This window comes from Chiloscyllium plagiosum, chromosome 26, assembly GCF_004010195.1.
Source record: "Chiloscyllium plagiosum isolate BGI_BamShark_2017 chromosome 26, ASM401019v2, whole genome shotgun sequence".
Lineage (NCBI taxonomy): Eukaryota > Metazoa > Chordata > Chondrichthyes > Orectolobiformes > Hemiscylliidae > Chiloscyllium > Chiloscyllium plagiosum.
Genome location: NC_057735.1, coordinates 52,994,748 through 53,012,000, shown reverse-complemented (window position 1 = coordinate 53,012,000; position 17,253 = coordinate 52,994,748). Strand labels below are relative to the sequence as shown.

Sequence of the window (17,253 nt, the reverse complement as noted above, 5' to 3'; positions counted from 1 at the left end):
AGAGGGGGTCAGTGAGGGGTCGGGGGGAATCAGAGGCAGGATCAGAGACGGAGTCAGAGGAGGATCAGTAGGGCTGTGGTGGGGGGTTGGGGTGGAGGTCAGTGGTCTCTGTGTGGGCTGTGTGGATGCTCCTTACCTACAGCTGTGCGGAGAATATCCCGTGTGTGTTTGCTGCTGGAGTCGATGGTGTTGCTGCTGGACGGCGTACTGGGACACACTGTCTCCTCCTTCTTCTTCCTGTCCTTCCTGTAACTGGGCTGTGTGGATGCTCCTTACCTACAGCTGTGCGGAGAATATCCCGTGTGTGTTTGCTGCTGGAGTCGATGGTGTTGCTGCTGGACGGCGTACTGGGACACACTGTCTCCTCCTTCTTCTTCCTGTCCTTCCTGTAACTGGAGAAGACGGATTTCCAGAGGGATCTGGATTTGGGGGCCTCCTCAGCTGGGCTGCTCGCCTTCTGAAACTGCCTACCATCGCTCTTTGATTTCTTCTCCTTTTTGCTCTTTCGTGGTGAAAATAAAGAAGCCCTCTTCTTGATTTTGCCAGCAGAGTCCTCTGAGGAGGCACCAGACCCTTCAACCATGGCCTCCTGAATGGCTGTGGGGCTCAGGACACGGTCTCCCAACATCTCCTGCTTGTGACCATTGGTTAATCTGACGCCCGAGGGGAAGGTCGTGTCAGGCCTGGCTGCCTCCTGCCCTCTCGCCTGCCTTGACCCCATTCGTGCCTGGCCCGGGGCATCTTCGTTCATTTCCATGTCTTTCATCTTCCTCAGCTGTTTCTCCATCGCATCCCGGAGCACCTGGCTCTTTACAGACTTCTCTCGAGCCCTCATCCTTTCCTTGGCTATCTCTTTGGCCTCTGGTGTGATGTATGTCAGGAGTCTCTGTTTTGGCGTTGCTAGCTTTGAGACTGCAGCCTGGGCTAAGTGCAAGGGAGAGGGTTTCTCCTGTTTGGGCTGACTGCTCGGGGGTGTATAGAATTGCTCCTGGACGCTGGTATCGGGTGTGCGGTCATCGTACGTATCCTCCACGTCATCAGCGAAGGGAATCTCATCAATGCTGTCTGCGAGGGACTTCCTGACACTGTCAGGCTGGCTGCCTCCTGCTGTGTGCTGGGCTGGCCCCAGTTGTTCACTGCTGACCAACGCAGGGCTGCACTCCGCCCCACTCGTCCTCCTCTCCCGGGTCTTCCTCCGTCGGAGGGTTGCGGGCTCCTCGTCAGCAGGAGGCGGAGGAGGTGGGCTGGATGGTGGAGTTAACATACTGTCCGAGTTGTTTAGACTCATACTAGCCGCTGTCCTGGTGTTGCTCAAGCTTCCGTTCAGACCAAGCCCCGAGGTGCTGCTCAGATCGCGCTGAGCACCATCTGAACTCTTGGGTTCCAGTCCAGTGGAGGTGCTTGGGCTGAGGGCTGCCAGGGGCTGCTCCTCCACGCCCGATACACTCGGTGTACGAGAGGTGGCTGGTGGACTGGCTGGGTGGCTCCGGTGCTCCTCAAACATCTCGTCTGGTGTGAACGATTGAGGAGAGGCTGAGCCAGTGGTGGACAAGGTGAAACTAGTTTCAGAGCCACTGGCTCGGTCTACAGGGCTGACCCCCAGATTCCTCCTGAGCTCCATACTCCTCAGCCAGAACTCATCGACAGGGTCCTTGCGGGAGAGCTTGTCTCCACCCAGGTCAGCCAGTCTCTCTGTCACCTTGCTGTGTGACTCCGTGCCGAGGCTGATGAGTGGGGTAGATGTGAGGATACTTCCCACAGGCTGGGATTTCACTGGTGACTGAGCTATGATGGAACTTGTTACTTCAGAACAGGTTAGCGGTTGGCAGCAGATAACTGATGGGGCAGTACCAGGGCTCTGTGCCAGAGGAGTCACAGGGGATGGAGCACCACTGGGGCTCTGTGTCGGAGAGATAATAGAGGATGGGGCAGTGGTGGGGCTCTGTGCCAGGGGAGAAGGATAGGATGGGGCAGTGCCAGGGCTCTGTGCCAGGGGGGAAACAGTCGGCTGAGATTTCACTGGCGAACAAGGTGACGGGGTTTCTGGGTGACATTGAAGTTGTGATTGGACAGGGAGTTCAGGGAGGGAGCTGCTCACTTCCTGTGATGACATCATTCTCCTTTCAGAGTTGAGTGGTTTCACAAAGGGATCCCTGGGAGACTGGAGGTCACGATGCTGCTGAAGAGATGTAGAAAACAAGCATTCCCATCAGAAACACACAGGACAACTATGAACATATAGTCACAGGCGTCATTGACCGATAGATGCACAGGATATAAAGGACAGCTCACTCTGCTCTATAAGCTGCCTCTATCTATACTGTCGAATAGGGTGGTGCTGGAAAAGGACAGCAAGTCAGGCAGCACCCGGGGAGCAGGAGAATCAATGTTTCATGTATAATGAAGGGCTTATGCCTGAAACATCAACTCTCCTGCTCCTCGGATGCTGCCTGACCTGCTGTGCTTTTCCAGCACCACCCTTTTCCACTCTGATTCTCCAGCAACTGCAGTCCTCACTTTGTCCTAGTTGCCTCCACCCAGTCCCGAACAGACACTCCTTGGACACGGACAGCATGGGGTTAGATACAGAGCAAAGCTCCCTCTACATTTTAAAAGTGTAAGTAAAACTGCCTCCACACTATCCTCATCAAACACTCCCAGGGCAGCACAGGATAAGACTCTGAGTAAAGCTTTCTCTACCATTTTAAACTGAAAATAAGGTTCCCTCTTCCATTTTTAATAGAAAGAAAAGCTCTATCTACACTGTCCCCATGAAACACCTCCAGGACAGGTACAGCACAGGTTTAGTTGCAGAGGAAAGCTTCTTTCACTCTTGACATTGTCACCATCAAACATTCCCTTATAAATGGATACAAAACCTCTCCATATACTTTTAAACAGATAGTATATTTACCTTCATAGTCTCCATCAAATACTCCAAAGAGATGGACAGCACAGGGTTAGATGCAGAGTGAAGAACCCTCTACTCTTTCAAACTGAAAATAAAGCTCCCTCAATGCTGTTTCATAACTGAAACTAAAACTTCCTGACACTGTCCTCATCAAACACACGTCTATCAGAGACTGCACAGGCTTAGATACAGTGTAAAACTCACTGTACTCTTTTAAACGGAAAGTCAAGCTCCTTCCACACTGTTCCCATCAAACGCTCCCAGGACAGGGACAGCACGGGGTTAGATACTGAGTAAAGTTCCCTCTACACTGTCCCCCATCAAACACTCCCAGGACAGGGACAGCACGGGGTTAGATACTGAGTAAAGCTTCCTCAACACAGCCTCCATCAAATACTCCCAGGACAGGGACAGCGCGGGGTTAGGTACAGAGTAAAGCTTCCTCAACACAACCTCCATCAAATACTCCCAGGACAGCTAGTGTTCAAGGGGAGAGGGGAAAAGTCTCAGGTAGAGAAATATGGAAAGTTCATTACGCGGAGGGTGGTAGGTGCCTGGAATGTGTTGCCAGCGGAGATAGTAGAGGCGGGCATGTTAGCGTCATTTAAGATGGATCTAGACAGATACATGAATGGGCAGGGAGCAAAGAGATACAGATCCTTAGAAAATAGGCGACAGGTATAGACAGAGGATCTGGTTTGGCTCAGGCTTGGAGGGCCGAAGGGTAATGCTCTTTGTCCTTTGCCAGGGTTAGCATAGCATCAGCTACCAAGTAAAGCTCTTGCTACTCTTTTAAACTGAAAGTAAAGTTTCTCATTTTTAAACAGAAAGTAAATATCCCTCAACATTGTCCCCATCAAATGTGTCAATGACAGGGACCACACAAGGTTAGATACTGCGTATGATTTTCTCTACTCTTTTAAAGCTCCCTCAATACTGCTGACCCCATCAACTACTCCCTGGGTAGGTACAGCGCAGATTAGATACAGCGTAAAGCTCTGTGTATGCTTTTAAAATGAAAGTAAAACTTATTCTACACTTTTAATCGTGAAGGAAAGCTCCCTTAACATTATCCACATCAAACAATTCCCAGGACATGGCCAGCACAGTGTTAACTCGAGAGTAAAGTGCCCCTACTCATTTAAACTAAAAGGAAATGGAACGTAAAAACTGTCCATTCAAACACTCCCAGTATAGACATTGTGTTACGAAATCAAAAGTATGTATGTTCACTTTAAAATAGAAAATGTTTTCTGAATTTTGAAGTAAACTTAAAATGCAGGCTCAACTGCCCGAATAGAAAGGCTGGGAGATGAGCTGCTCCAAAACAGATCCATGTAGCAAATAGTTATTAAAGGGATACCTGAGTTTTGGTTGCTGTTTTGACATTCATTCAAATTTAACCAATCAGTTTAAATTGTGCTCAGGACACTAAAACTCAATCGAATTTGAATTCATTGTTTTGACACCAGGAAATCAATCAAATTATACAAATTTAATGTGTCATGGGAGGGCATAAAACACTCTGGCATTTTGAAAATTAAAGCAAACAACTGTTGTAAAGCCGGAGAACTAACTGCCCATCCAACATCTCAAAGAAATTAGAAAACACTCTCTATCAAAAAGGGACCTTTTCGTGTGAAACATACTCGTAGTAAAAACGAAAGATGACAGACCAGGGAGATCATCAGCCAAAAGACTGAAGACAGCAGAGAAGACAGAGACTGTGTGGCCTTGAGATTAAATTAATGTAATGTTTAATAAGTATGTTATTGGAACAGGATACTTTTTATAGAGTTGGAGTCAGATAATAAGTAGTAAAGAAAGGGGGCCCGGGATTTGTGAATAGTTTTTGATTAATGTTCACTATTAAGTTAGGAAAATAAATTGTTATTTTTCTTTAAATAGTGGAATTTAGGAGTTCTCTCTCACTTACATTTTAACAGATTATGAGGCGAAGCGAGCTTTTCTGGGTGTTTGGTTGTAATTAATAGAGAGATTCGATCTCCACATCATAACAATTGTGTGGTCAGATTAAAGCTCTGTTTCCACTTTTCAACTGAAACTAAAGCTCTCTCTACACTTTTAAACAACAAGTAAATGTCCCTCAACACTGACCCAACACTCCCAGGACAGAGACAGCACAGGGTTAGATACAGAGTAAAGCTTCACTTATACTGTCCCCATCAAACAGTCCCAGGATGGGGACGGTTGGAGTTTGAGACACAATGCTCCCTCTACTCTTTTACACATAGGAGTAAAGCCTGCATATCTTCCCTTAGATACGGGGCTAAAACTGCTCACAGGATTCCCAATGTGGTCTGACAGAGCCTTATACTGCCTCAGCAATACACCTCTGTCCTTGATTTCTCGCCCTCTTAAAATGAATGATAATTTAATTCCTAACCACCAATTGAACCTGAAGAGAATCCCAATCTGGGAAACCCAAGTCCCTTTGTCCTTCAGATTTCTGAGGCTTTCACCATTTAGGAAATAGCCCATGCCTTTGTTCTTCCTCCCATAATGCATGACCTCACACTTTCACATGCTGTATTCCATCTCTCACTTCCTTGCCCAACTGGCCTAGCCTGCCAAGTCCTTCTGCAGCCTCTCTGCCTCCTCAACACTATCCTCCTATCTTTGTGCCACTTTCAAACTAAGCAGCAATGCCCTCAGTTCCCATTGCCTAGATCGTTAAAGTGTAATGCAAATTGTTGTGGCCTCTACACGGACGCTGAGGAACTCCACTAGTCGCTGGGTGAAGCCTGAAGAAAGCCCCCTTTTTTCCCTACTCTCTGCCTTCTGACAGTCAACCAATCTCTATCCATTTTTGGCAAAAGCCCTTCATCAGGAATGAGACAGGGAACCTCCGGGGTGGAGAGATAAATGGGAGGGGGGTGGGGCTGGGGAGAAAGTAGCAAAGAGTACAATTGGTGGATGGAGGTGGGGAGACCTGCATATCCTCGGCAGAGTGGGAGGGGGAGTTGAAATGTTGGGTCATGGGGCAGTGGGGTTGATTGGTGCGGGTGTCCTGGAGATGTTCCCTGAAACGCTCTGCAAGAAGGCATCCAGTCTCCCCAATGTAGAGGAGACCGCATCGGGAGCAACGGATACAAAAAATGATATTAGTGGAAGTGCAGTGAAATTTTGATGGATGTGGAAGGCTCCTTTGGGGCCTTGGATGGTGGTGAGGGAGGTGGTGTGGGAGTAGGTTTTGCAATTCCTGCGGTGGCAGGATGGGAGGGTGTCGATTTTCCTGCTCCTCGGATTCTGTCTGACCTGCTGTGCTTTTCCAGAGCCATTCTAATCTAGACTCTGATCTCCAGCATCTGCAGTACCCACTTCTACCAATCTGTAACCATGTCAGTATCTTACCCCAAGCACCATTGAGCAGCCTCTTGGGTGACACCTTGTCAAAGGCCTTCTGACAATCACGTCCACTGACTCTCTTCTGTCTAACATGTTTGTTACCTCCTCAAAGAATTCTAACAAATTTGCTAGGCGTGACATCGCCTTGATGAATCTGTGCTGATTCTCATCAAACACTTCCAAGTCAGGGACAGCATAGGGTGAGATAAAGAGAAAAACTGCCTCTACAATATCTCCAGCAAACATTCCCAAGAGAAGTGTAGAATGGGGTTAGATACAGATTTCCGGCCTCTCCACACAGCATGGGGTTAGATACACAGTAAAGCTCCCTCTACTCTTTTATATGGAAAGTAAAGCTCTGACTGCACTGTCCCCATCACCCACTCCCAGGGCAGGTACAGCAAGTACAGAAAGGTTCAGAGCAGTCAGGTCGGTTTGGAAGGGTGAGGGTGAACCTGGATCTGTTCATCATACCTCAGGCTGGTTTTTCGGTATCCTGTTAGACAGTAACTGAAGATCCAAACTGCTCGCTGAGGGCACTCCCTGTGCTGCTTTGACTCCACCTGCAATTAATAGACAGACACTGACTTAGATTAAAATTGGAACTCTTGATGGATTCAGTGAACTCTGAGGACATGTCCGGAGCAGCTTCAAGAGAACTTGCAGGGTTTTAATGAGAGCACAGTGGGGGTTGAAATTTCTGAGGGGACTGATAAAAGTCTTGGAGAAATCTGTTGAGATTTGGTGGGATATAGAGATTGATAAGACTTCAGTGAAGACCATAAGAAAAAAGAACAGGAGTAGGCCATTGGGCACCTCAACCCTGCTCCGCCATTCAATAGGACCATGGCTGATCTGACATTCCTCACATATAAACATCCCGTCCTTTCCTTACAACCCCTGATTCCCCTATTGAAGAATCTATCCATCTCAGTGATAAACATACCCTCGGGCTCTGCTTCCACAGTTTTCTGAGGCAAACACTTTTGAAGACACTCAACCCTCTGAGAGAAGAAATTCCTCCTCATCCCATCTTAATTTGATATCTCTTTATTCCGAGACTTTGCCCTCTAGTCCTAGGCTTTCCCATGAGGGGAATCCTCTCTCAGCATTGATCCTGTCAAGCCCCTTAAGAGTCCTATCTGTTTCAATGAGATCACTTCTGAATCTTTGAAACTCCAGAGGAGTCACAATCGGTTTAGCTTTTGCTTATAAGACATTCTCTCCATAGCAGGGATCATCCTTGTGAACCTCCTCTGAACTGCCTGCAATGAAATTATAACTTTCCTTAAACGAGGGGACAAAAACTACTCACAGTGCGGGTAGTTCTCCTACAGCGTGGTAGCTGCATCCCTGTGTGACACCGTGTTATAGAAAATGGTGCAATATAAATAATGGGGCTTGTGGGAGAAACAGGGTTGGGGCGAGCCACCGAAAATAACAGTAACAATCAAAACAAAAATAATAGTTAGCCTAACACCAACAATAGCACAGTCTAAGTAAATCTTTAAGCCATATATTTTGATAATACAGTAAATTTAACACTTTAACACTAAGATCACTGACTACAGCACTGTACCTTTCACAAAGTTCTCCACTGACTGACCATGTGATGCCGACGCGGAGATCCAACCCGCCTCAAGATTCTCCCCGGTTTGAAGTCAAAGTTCCTTCTAAATGTAGACCTACAATTCCCAGTTTCAGGCTAAGCTCCAAGACTTGCAGACCTGATTGAATTCCTGTTGCAGCTGAACACACTCAGTTTACATTTTCCAGAGAGGATCATGAGGCTGGGTTTTGCTTTTCAGGTAAGTGCCGGGGATGGGATCGCGTAACAGTGAACAGGAGTACGCTTTATTTTAAAAAAAGTCCGCAATTCACTAATCACATTAGAGCCAAAGCGCATTTAAAAATGCACGTTATAGGAGAGCTACCTGGACTCCAGATGTGGTCCCACCAGCACCGTGTACAGGTGCAGGAAGACTTCCCTACTCTTATTCTCCAAACCCCTTGGAATAAGGGGGCGACATTCCATCAGCCTTCCTGATTAACCTGCTGCATCTGTGTGCTAGCTTTCTGTGTTTCATGTACAAGTGCCTCCAGGTCCTTTTGTGTTGCAGCTTTCTTCCATTTAAATAATACTTCGTTGTCCCTTCCAAAATGAACAACTTCACATTTGCCCACATTATACTCCATTTGCCAACTTTTTTGCCCAGGTCGAATTATCCAGGGGAAATGCAGGATTACATGGATCGGGTACGCAGGGGGGAGGTGAGTCTGGGTGGTATGATCTTCGGAGAGTTGGTGTGGACTTGTTGGGCCAACTGGCCCATTTCCACACTGTAGGAATTCTATCCTATTCATACTTAGCCTATCATTATCTCTCTGTAAACTGCTTGCATCCCTCTTGTTGTTTCCTGTCCATTTGCCAATTCTCTACCCACACCAATATCCTACCTCCAACACCACTGACATAACCTTTTATCAGGTACCTTGTTGAATACCTTCTGGAAATCCAAATACAACACATCTACTGACCCTCCTCTATCCAGTCTTGGTTGGAACTTCCTCAACAAACTCTTAATGAATCAGTCAGACATGATTTCCCTTTCATAAAGTATTCTGAACTTCCCAGTATCAAGGAGAATGTGAAAACATTTGGTGAGCTTCAAAGGATTTGACGTGATTGGGGAATATTCTGAGATTCGAGGGATTTATTGATATTTTGCAGGGATCTGACACTCTCTCTGGTGAGCTTGATAAGAACTTGGGAGCATCTGAATGTGAGTGCAAAGCAGTTTGAAATCCCAGCAAGTTTAAATAAAGGTGTTGTTGGAGTTTGACAAGACCTTCGCGGAGTTGAGGAGATCCTTAAAATATAACACTCTTAACACCCTCCTCCAATCTATCACAAAATCGCCAGATACTGGAAATCTGAAAATAACATCAAAAAACAATTCTGGAAATAGAAAACACCATCGGAAAGACAAACAGAAATAACCTTTCATTTGGTGACACTAACTGCCGGTAAGTGTTTTCACTCCCTTGACAAGATATGCCTTGCTTTTTGTGGGATGGCATAAATTGGTTGCAACACAGAAGGAGGTCTTTCAGCCCTTTATATCTGTGCTGGTCATGCCTTATTGCAATCTTACCCAGGCCCCTACCCTCCTGTCTTTTTAATGACTGTATCACTTTGCTTCCAACTTTAATTCTAAATCAGAACATTTTATCAACCTTATTTTCAATTTCCAATCCTCTCTCAATGTCACCTGATCCATCTTAGCCTTTTCCCATTCCTTCCTGGAGTACTGTATCCATTTCTGGAAATGGGCTGTTCACCAATGAGCCCAGTGAGTCCCACAGCAATTCCAACATGACATTCCCTCACACCTTCTTTCAGCTCAGAATTCTATTTTTGCAGCTTCTCTGGCTCTGTGAAGCTGCCAGACCCACGTTGCTGATATGTCTTCTTTTATCTTCAACTGTAAGACCATAAGACATAGGAGCAGAAATTAGGCCATTCAGCCCATTGAGTCTGCTCCGCCATTCAATCATGGCTGGTAAGTTTCTCAACCCCATTCTCCCACTTTGTCTGTGTAACCCTGGATTCCCTTGATACTCAAGAACCTATCTATCTGTCTTAAATATACTTAATGATCTAGCCTCTACAGCCTTCTGTTGCAACGAATTCCATAGATTCACCACTCTCTGGCTGAAGAAGTTTCTCCTTATGTCCAATCTAAAAGGTCTTCCCTCTCCTCTAAGACTGTGCCCCTGGGTCCTAGTCTCTCCTACCAATGGAAACATCTTTCCAACATTCACTCTGTCCAGGCCATTCAGTATCCTGTAAGTTTCAATCAGATCCCCTCCCCATCCTTCTAAGCTCCATCAAGTATAGACCTAGAGTCCTCAAACGTTCCTCATATGTTAAGCTTTTCATTCCTGGGACCATTCTCATGAACCTCCTCTGAACACACTCTAGGGCCAGTACATCCTTCCTGAGATATAGGACCTAAAACTGTGCATAATGCTCCAAATGTCATCTGACCAGAGCCTTAGAACGACATTCCTGCTTTTATACTCAAGTCCTCTTAAAATAAATGCCATCATTGTATTTGCCTTCCTAACAACTGACTCAACCTGCAGGTTTACCTTGAGAGAATCCTGGACTAGAACTTCCAAATCTCTTTGCAATTCGGAATGCTGTATTTTCTCCCCATTTAGAAAATAGTCCATGCTGCTCTTCTTTCCACCAAAATGTATGACCTCACACTTTCCCACATTGTACTCCATCTGCCACTTCTAATCTGCCCAAATCCTTTGGCAGTCTCCCCACTTCCTCAGTACTACCTGCCCCTCTACCTGTCTTTGTATCATCTGCAAATGTAGCCAGAATGTCCTCAGTTCCTTCATCTAGATGGTTAAGGTATGGAGTGAAACGTTGTGGTCCCATCACATAGCCTTGTGGAACACCACTTGTCACCAGCTGCCATCCTGAGAAAGACCCTTTTCTCCCCACTCTCTTATTTCTACCAGATAGCCAGGCCTCTAACACCAGGGGCCCTTATCTTACTCAGCAGCCTCCTATGTGGCACCTTATCAAAGGCTTTCTTAAGTCCAGGAGTTTGCACATTCTCCCCGTGTCTGCGTGGGTTTCCTCCGGGTGCTCTGGTTTCCTCCCACAATCCAATGATGTGCAGGTCAGGTGAATTAGCCATGCTAAATTGCCCGTAGTGTTAGGTAAAGGGGTTAATGTAGGGGAATGGGTCTTCAGCAACACTCCCTAGGACCTTACCATTAAGTGTATAAGTCCTGCTAAGATTTGCTTTCCCAAAATGCAGCACCTTGCATTTATCTGAATTAAACTCCATCTGCCACCTCTCAGCCCATTGGCCCATCTGGTCCAGATCCTGTTGTAGTCTGAGGTAACCCTCTTCGCTGTCCACTACACCTCCAATTTTGGTGTTCCTCAAAGAATTCTAGCAGATTTGTCAGGCATGACCTCCCCTTGGTGAAACCATGTTGACTTTGCCCTATTTACCATACACCTCCAAGTATTCAGAAATCTCATCCTTTGCAATGGATTCCAGGATCTTAGCCAGGACCAAGGTTAGGCTATAATTTACCATTTTTTGCTTCACTTGATTTTCCAGTCCTCCGGGACCCCTCCTGATTCTAGTGATTCCTAAAAGATTACCATGAATGCCCCCGCTGTTTCTTTGGGATATCTCTCTTCGAACTCTGGGGTATAGTCCATCTGGTACAGGTCATTCATCTTCAAGCCATTCAGTCTTTTTAGCATCTTCTCCTTAGCGATGGCCCACCATACTCAGCTCTGCCCCCTCACTCTCTTGAATTTTGACAAGAGCATCAATGTTCTTCCAACTTCCTGCAATTTCATTTCTCAGTGATTTCTCACCACACTTTCAGAGGAGTTTCTGTTGACTGAATCCCAGTCCACCATTTTTCATATACATGGAACTGGAGGGACTGTGTGTCCTGGTCACCCTGAGGGTCAGTGTGTTCCTGTTAGTCGGATGAAATTTCTTGGCAATCCCAATCATTGGTGCACAATGTGCAGCCTTATGATTTATTGAAACAAAAGCTTTGTTCACGTTGATGAAGACTGCCTTGCTTTTTGCCTTACCCTCACCTCAGATCTTGAGGAGGTATTTCTGGTCTGAAACATTCACTCTGTTTCTGTCTCTCCATCAATGCTGGGTGACCTGTGAACTGTTAGCAGTCTTTTCTGTTTTAATTTTGACTTTCAGGACCTGTTCCAGGGTCAGGTTTTGGTTGAAAACACTTCCTTTTACTTAATAGTGAAGGTAAAAGGCACTATTCTGAGCCTGTCCCAATCTTCAATCTTTAGCAACTAAATAATCCATTCTCCATGATTACACTCTGGTTGAACTATACTGCAGGTCTTCAGTGACTCAGAACTGGAATTCAAACCATGAGGCCTGTTGTCTGATCACCAAGGACCCTCACATAACCTCCACGACAATAAACTGCATCCCATCTGTATTCAGTCCCCCCAGGAAATTCCTTACAATTTACATTTCCCCAAGCAGCCTCCATTACATAAACTAATTCTCATCACAGAATTCCCTCCTCTCCTCGTGCCAATCTCTCACATCGTCCTGCTCACATTTAGTGATTATCACCCCTTTCCTTGGTCGTGTGTATGACTGCATTGACTTGCTGTCCTCCAATATCATGGATTTGAATGCATCAGCACTGTCCTTACTCCCTTGCTTCTTATTCAAAGACACACTCCTGACTTTACCTCTCCTCCCATTATCTGTATGGCTCCGTCTGGCGAGGCCATTCCCTCACCTATGATCTATTTCAATATTTTGTATAGAACAGACTGATTGATTGATGATGATTGACAGTCAGATGGATATCACTGATGATTTACCTGGAGCACCAATCTCACCACAGGCTTCCTCCTTCTCCCGCACTAATTGCTCCAGCTCCTCTGTGTAAGAAATCATCAAGTTCTCGGCCTCTGCGTCTGACGCGATATCTGTCAACAACAAAGACAATTGTGATCAGCGACGTCAGTGTGAGGGTCAGTGTGTCTGGGTCAACCTGAGGGTCAGTGTGTCTGGGTTAGCCTGAGGGGCAGTGTGTCTGGGTCACCCTGAGGGTCAGTGTGTCCGGGACATCCTGAAGAAGTGTGCGTCTGGGTCAGCGAGGGACAGTATTCCCCGGTCAGTGAGGAGCAGTGTGTCCGGGACATCCTGACGGAATGTGTATCTGGGACAGTGAGGAGCAGTGTGTCTGGGTCATCCTGAGGGACTGTGTATCTGGGTCACTCTGAGGGACAGTGTGTCTGGGTCAGTGAGGGACAGCAACGTTGTGATGAACTGTAGGTTTCGGTTGATGACTGGATTCCTTGTCTGAAGCTGATGACAAGTGTTTGATTTGGGGGGAATGGGACATCACTGTCCACATTTCTTGCCAATCCGTTGTTCTGACATGTGACACACCATTTTCAACTGCTGCAATTGGTTTTGTGAAGATGTTGCAGAGTTACAGGAGCTTAACAGGTTCATTGCGTCAAACCATTGTTACTAATCAGGGTTACCACTAACAGACCACTGCGTTTGCAACTATGAAATATATACTTGACCTCACCCATACCAGTCTGTCAGCTGCAGATGCATTTGTCCACCACAGTATTGGTAAGAGTGACCACCGCACGGTCCTTGTGGAGATCAAGTCCCACCTTCACATTGGGAATGATCTCCACCATGTTATGTAGCACTATCACCGTGCTAAACGGGACAGACTTTGAACAAATCTAGTAACTCAAGAGTGGACATCTATGAGGTACTGTGGGCAATGAACAGGAGAACTGTATTCTCAACAATAATCTGAAACCTGACATATTCCCCATTCTACTCTTGCCATCAAGTCAGGGGATAAACCCTGTTTCAATGGAGTGTGCAGGTGGTGAGCCAGGAGCAGCACCAGGCAGACCTGGAAATGAGGTGTCAACCTAGTGAAGTCACCAAACAGGACTACACATCCATCCGAAACAACATAAGCAACAAGAGACAGACAGAGCTAAGTGATCACACAACCGATGGATCAGATCGAAGCCCTGCCATATCCATTCATGAATGGTGGTGGAAAATTAAGCAATTCACAGGAGGAGGAGACAACACACATGTCTATCTCAGTCTTTCATAAATACAGTAATGGACCATCCACAAACCTCTGGGATAGAACATTTCAAAGGTTCACAATGCTTTCAGTAAGATATTTCTCTACTTCTCAATGATTTTTCCCGAATCCAGAGCCTGTGTTGCCTTGTTCTAGTTTCCTTACCCAGGGGTTGGTGTTGACCCTGACAAACCTCTTCAGAATATTGAATGTTTCATTCAGATCATCTCTCATCAACTCAAGAGGGTATCAACCAATTTACTCAGCATCTTTATATCATAGTCAAAGTCGGGACAAATCTAGTGACCTTTCGCTATACCACCTCCACTGCATATGTATTGTTCCTTAAATGTGGAAACCGGAACACAATATTCCAGGCTGGGTCTCACCAAGGTCCTATACAATGTAGCAAGAGCTCTTTATTCATGTACTCCAATCCCTTGTAATAAAGACCAACATATCATTTACATAGTCGAACAGTATAGCACTGGAAAAGCACAGCAGGTCAGGCAGCATCCGGGAAGCAGAACAGTCCTTCATCAGGTATGTGGGAGGGTGTGAGCAAGGGAGCATGGAGATAAATAGCAGTGTGGGGGGGGTAAGGGGATGGTAACTGGGAATGCGATAGATAGATGCAGATGGGGGGTGATTGTGACAGGTCGGAGCGGAGGGTGGAGTGAGTAGGTGGGAAGGAAGCTGGACACGTAGCACTGTTCAAGAGAGTGGTGTCGAGTTGGACAGTTGGATCTGGGAATGAGGTGGGGGGGGGGGGGGAAGGGGAGATAAGGAAACTAGTGAAGTTGATATTGATGCCGTGTGGTGGAGGGTCCCAAGGTGGAAGGTGAGGTGTTCTTCCTTCATTTGTCGGGTGGCTTGGATTTGGTGTTGAAGGAGACCCAGGACTTGTTTGTCCTTGGTGGAATGGGAAGGGGAACCGAAGTGGTTAACCACAGGGCGCTGGGGTAGTTTGGTGTGTGTGTCTAGAAATGTTCCCTGAAATGTTCTGTGAGTTGGTGTGCTGTCTCCCCAATATAGAGGACACCATATCGAGAGCAACTGACACAATAGATGAGGTGTTTTGGATGTGCAGGATAATCTCTGCCGGATGTGGAAGGATCCTTTGGGGCCATAGATGGAGGTGGAGGGGGGTAGGTGTTGGTACAGGTTTTACACTTCTTGCAGTGGCAAGGGAAAGTGCTGGGAGTGGAGGATGGATTGGTGGAGGACTTAACGAGGGAGTCATGGAGAGAATGGTCCCTGTGGAACACAGATAGGGCTGTGGAACGAAATATATATCTGGTGGTAGAGTCTGATTGTAGGTGATGGAAATGGCGGAGGATAATATATCTGGAGATTAGCAGAGTGGAAGGTGAGAACCAGTTGGTGAGTTTAAAGTAGGTGTCCGTGTTGAGTCAGTCGCTGGAGACGGAGAGGTCCAGGAAGGGGAGGAGGTGTCCGAGATGGTCCAGGTGAACTTAAGGTCAGGGTGGAAGGTGTTGGTGAAGTTGATGAATTGCTCAACTTCCTCTTGGGAGCACGAAGTGGTGCTGATACAATCTTCAATGTAGCAGAGGAAAAGGTGGGGGTAGTGCCCGGAGTGGAGGGTGGGTTGGTGGGGGACATTGACCTAACGAGGAATTACGCAGGGAATGGTCTCTGCGGTGCACAGATAGGGGTGGGGAGAGAAATCTATCTCTAGTGGTTGGGTCTGATTGTAGGTGATGGAAACGGTGGAGAATAATGCGCTGTATGCACAGATTAGTGGAGGTGCCACCGTGTGCCCCCATGAGGTGGTTGAACAGTTAATCAACTTCATGAACACTTTCCACCCTGACCTTAAGTTCACCTGGACAATCTCGGACACCTCCTTCTCCTTCCTGACCTCTCTGTCTGCATCTCCTGCAACCGACTCAACATGGACATCTACTTCAAACCCACTGACGTCCACAGCTACCTGGACTACACCTCGTCCTACACCCTTCCTGTAAAAATGCTAACCCTTACTCCCAATTCCTCTGCCTTTGCCATGTCTGTTCTCAGGAGGAGCGATTCCACTCCAGGACATCTCAGGTGGCCTCCTATTTCAAGGACCACAATTTCCCCTCCCATGTGATCAACAATGCCCTCAGGCACAACTCCTCCACTTGCTGCACCTCTGCCCTTGAACTCCACCCCTCCAATTGCAAAAAAGGACAGAAACCGCCTGGTCCTCACCTTGCACCCCACGAATCTCCAGACACAATCTCTGCATCACCCTCTGCCATTTCCGCCACCTACAATCAGACCTGACAGTGAAATATTTCCCTCCCCATCCCGATCAGCATTCCGCAGGGACCATTCCTCCGTGACTCCCTTGTTAGGTTCACGCCTTCCACCAACCCACCCTCTACTCCCGGCACCCATATCTCCCCTCTATCCAAGGTCCCATAGGATCCTTCCACATCTGGCAGAGATTTTCCTGCACATACAAACACCTTATCTAGTGTGTCTGTTGCTAATACGATAAACTTCAATCTGCAATTTGAGAGGGAGAGGGTACAACCGGAAGTGACAATATTTCAGTTGAATAAAGGGAACTATGGAGCTATGAGGGAGGAGCTGGCCAAAGTTCAATGGTGCAATACCTTCGCAGGGATGACAGTAGAGGAACAATGGCGGATATTTCTGTGTATAATGCAGAAGATGCAGGATCAGTTCATTCCTAAAAGGAAGAAAGATCCTAGGAGGAGGCATGGGTGGCTGATGAGGGAAGTTAAGAAACATATACAGTTAAAAGAGAAAAAGTATAACATAGCAAAGATAAGTGGGAAAACGGAGGACTGGGAAGCTTTTAAAGAACAACAGAGGATATTACTAAGAAGGAAATACGCAGAGAAAAAATGAGGTACGAAGGTAAACTGGCCAATAATATAAAGGAGGATAGTAAAAGCTTTTTTAGGTATGTGAAAGGCAAAAAAATGGTTAAGATTAAAATTGGGCCCTTGAAGACAGAAACAGGGGAATATATTACGGGGAAAAAATTGGGCCCTTGAAGACAGAAACAGGGGAATATTTTACGGGGAACAAAGAAATGGCAGAAGAATTGAATTGGTACTTCAGATCTGTGTTCACTGGGGAAGACACAAGCAATCTCCCTGAGGTAACAGTGGCTGAAGGACCTGAACTGAAGGGAATTCATATTTGCCAGGAATTGGTGTTGGAGAGACTGTTAGATCTGAAGGTTGATAAGTCCCCGGGGCCTGATGGGTCTACATCCCAGGGTACTGAAGGAGATGGCTCGAGAAATCGTGGAT

The 17,253-nt window shown here is 46.6% G+C and overlaps 1 protein-coding gene across 1 annotated transcript in view; it reads right to left on the bottom strand.

Moving 5' to 3' along the window:
• LOC122562959 (F-actin-monooxygenase MICAL3-like) overlaps positions 1 to 17,253 on the bottom strand; it is a 201,072-nt gene that overhangs the window by 63,346 nt on the left and 120,473 nt on the right. The window contains exons 16-18 of the mRNA XM_043716261.1: positions 12,708 to 12,815; positions 6,755 to 6,843; positions 281 to 2,179 (exon numbers count right to left, since the gene is read on the bottom strand). Of these exons, the coding sequence (XP_043572196.1) occupies positions 281 to 2,179; positions 6,755 to 6,843; positions 12,708 to 12,815 (2,096 nt within the window). The remainder of the gene's footprint in view (positions 1 to 280; positions 2,180 to 6,754; positions 6,844 to 12,707; positions 12,816 to 17,253) is intronic.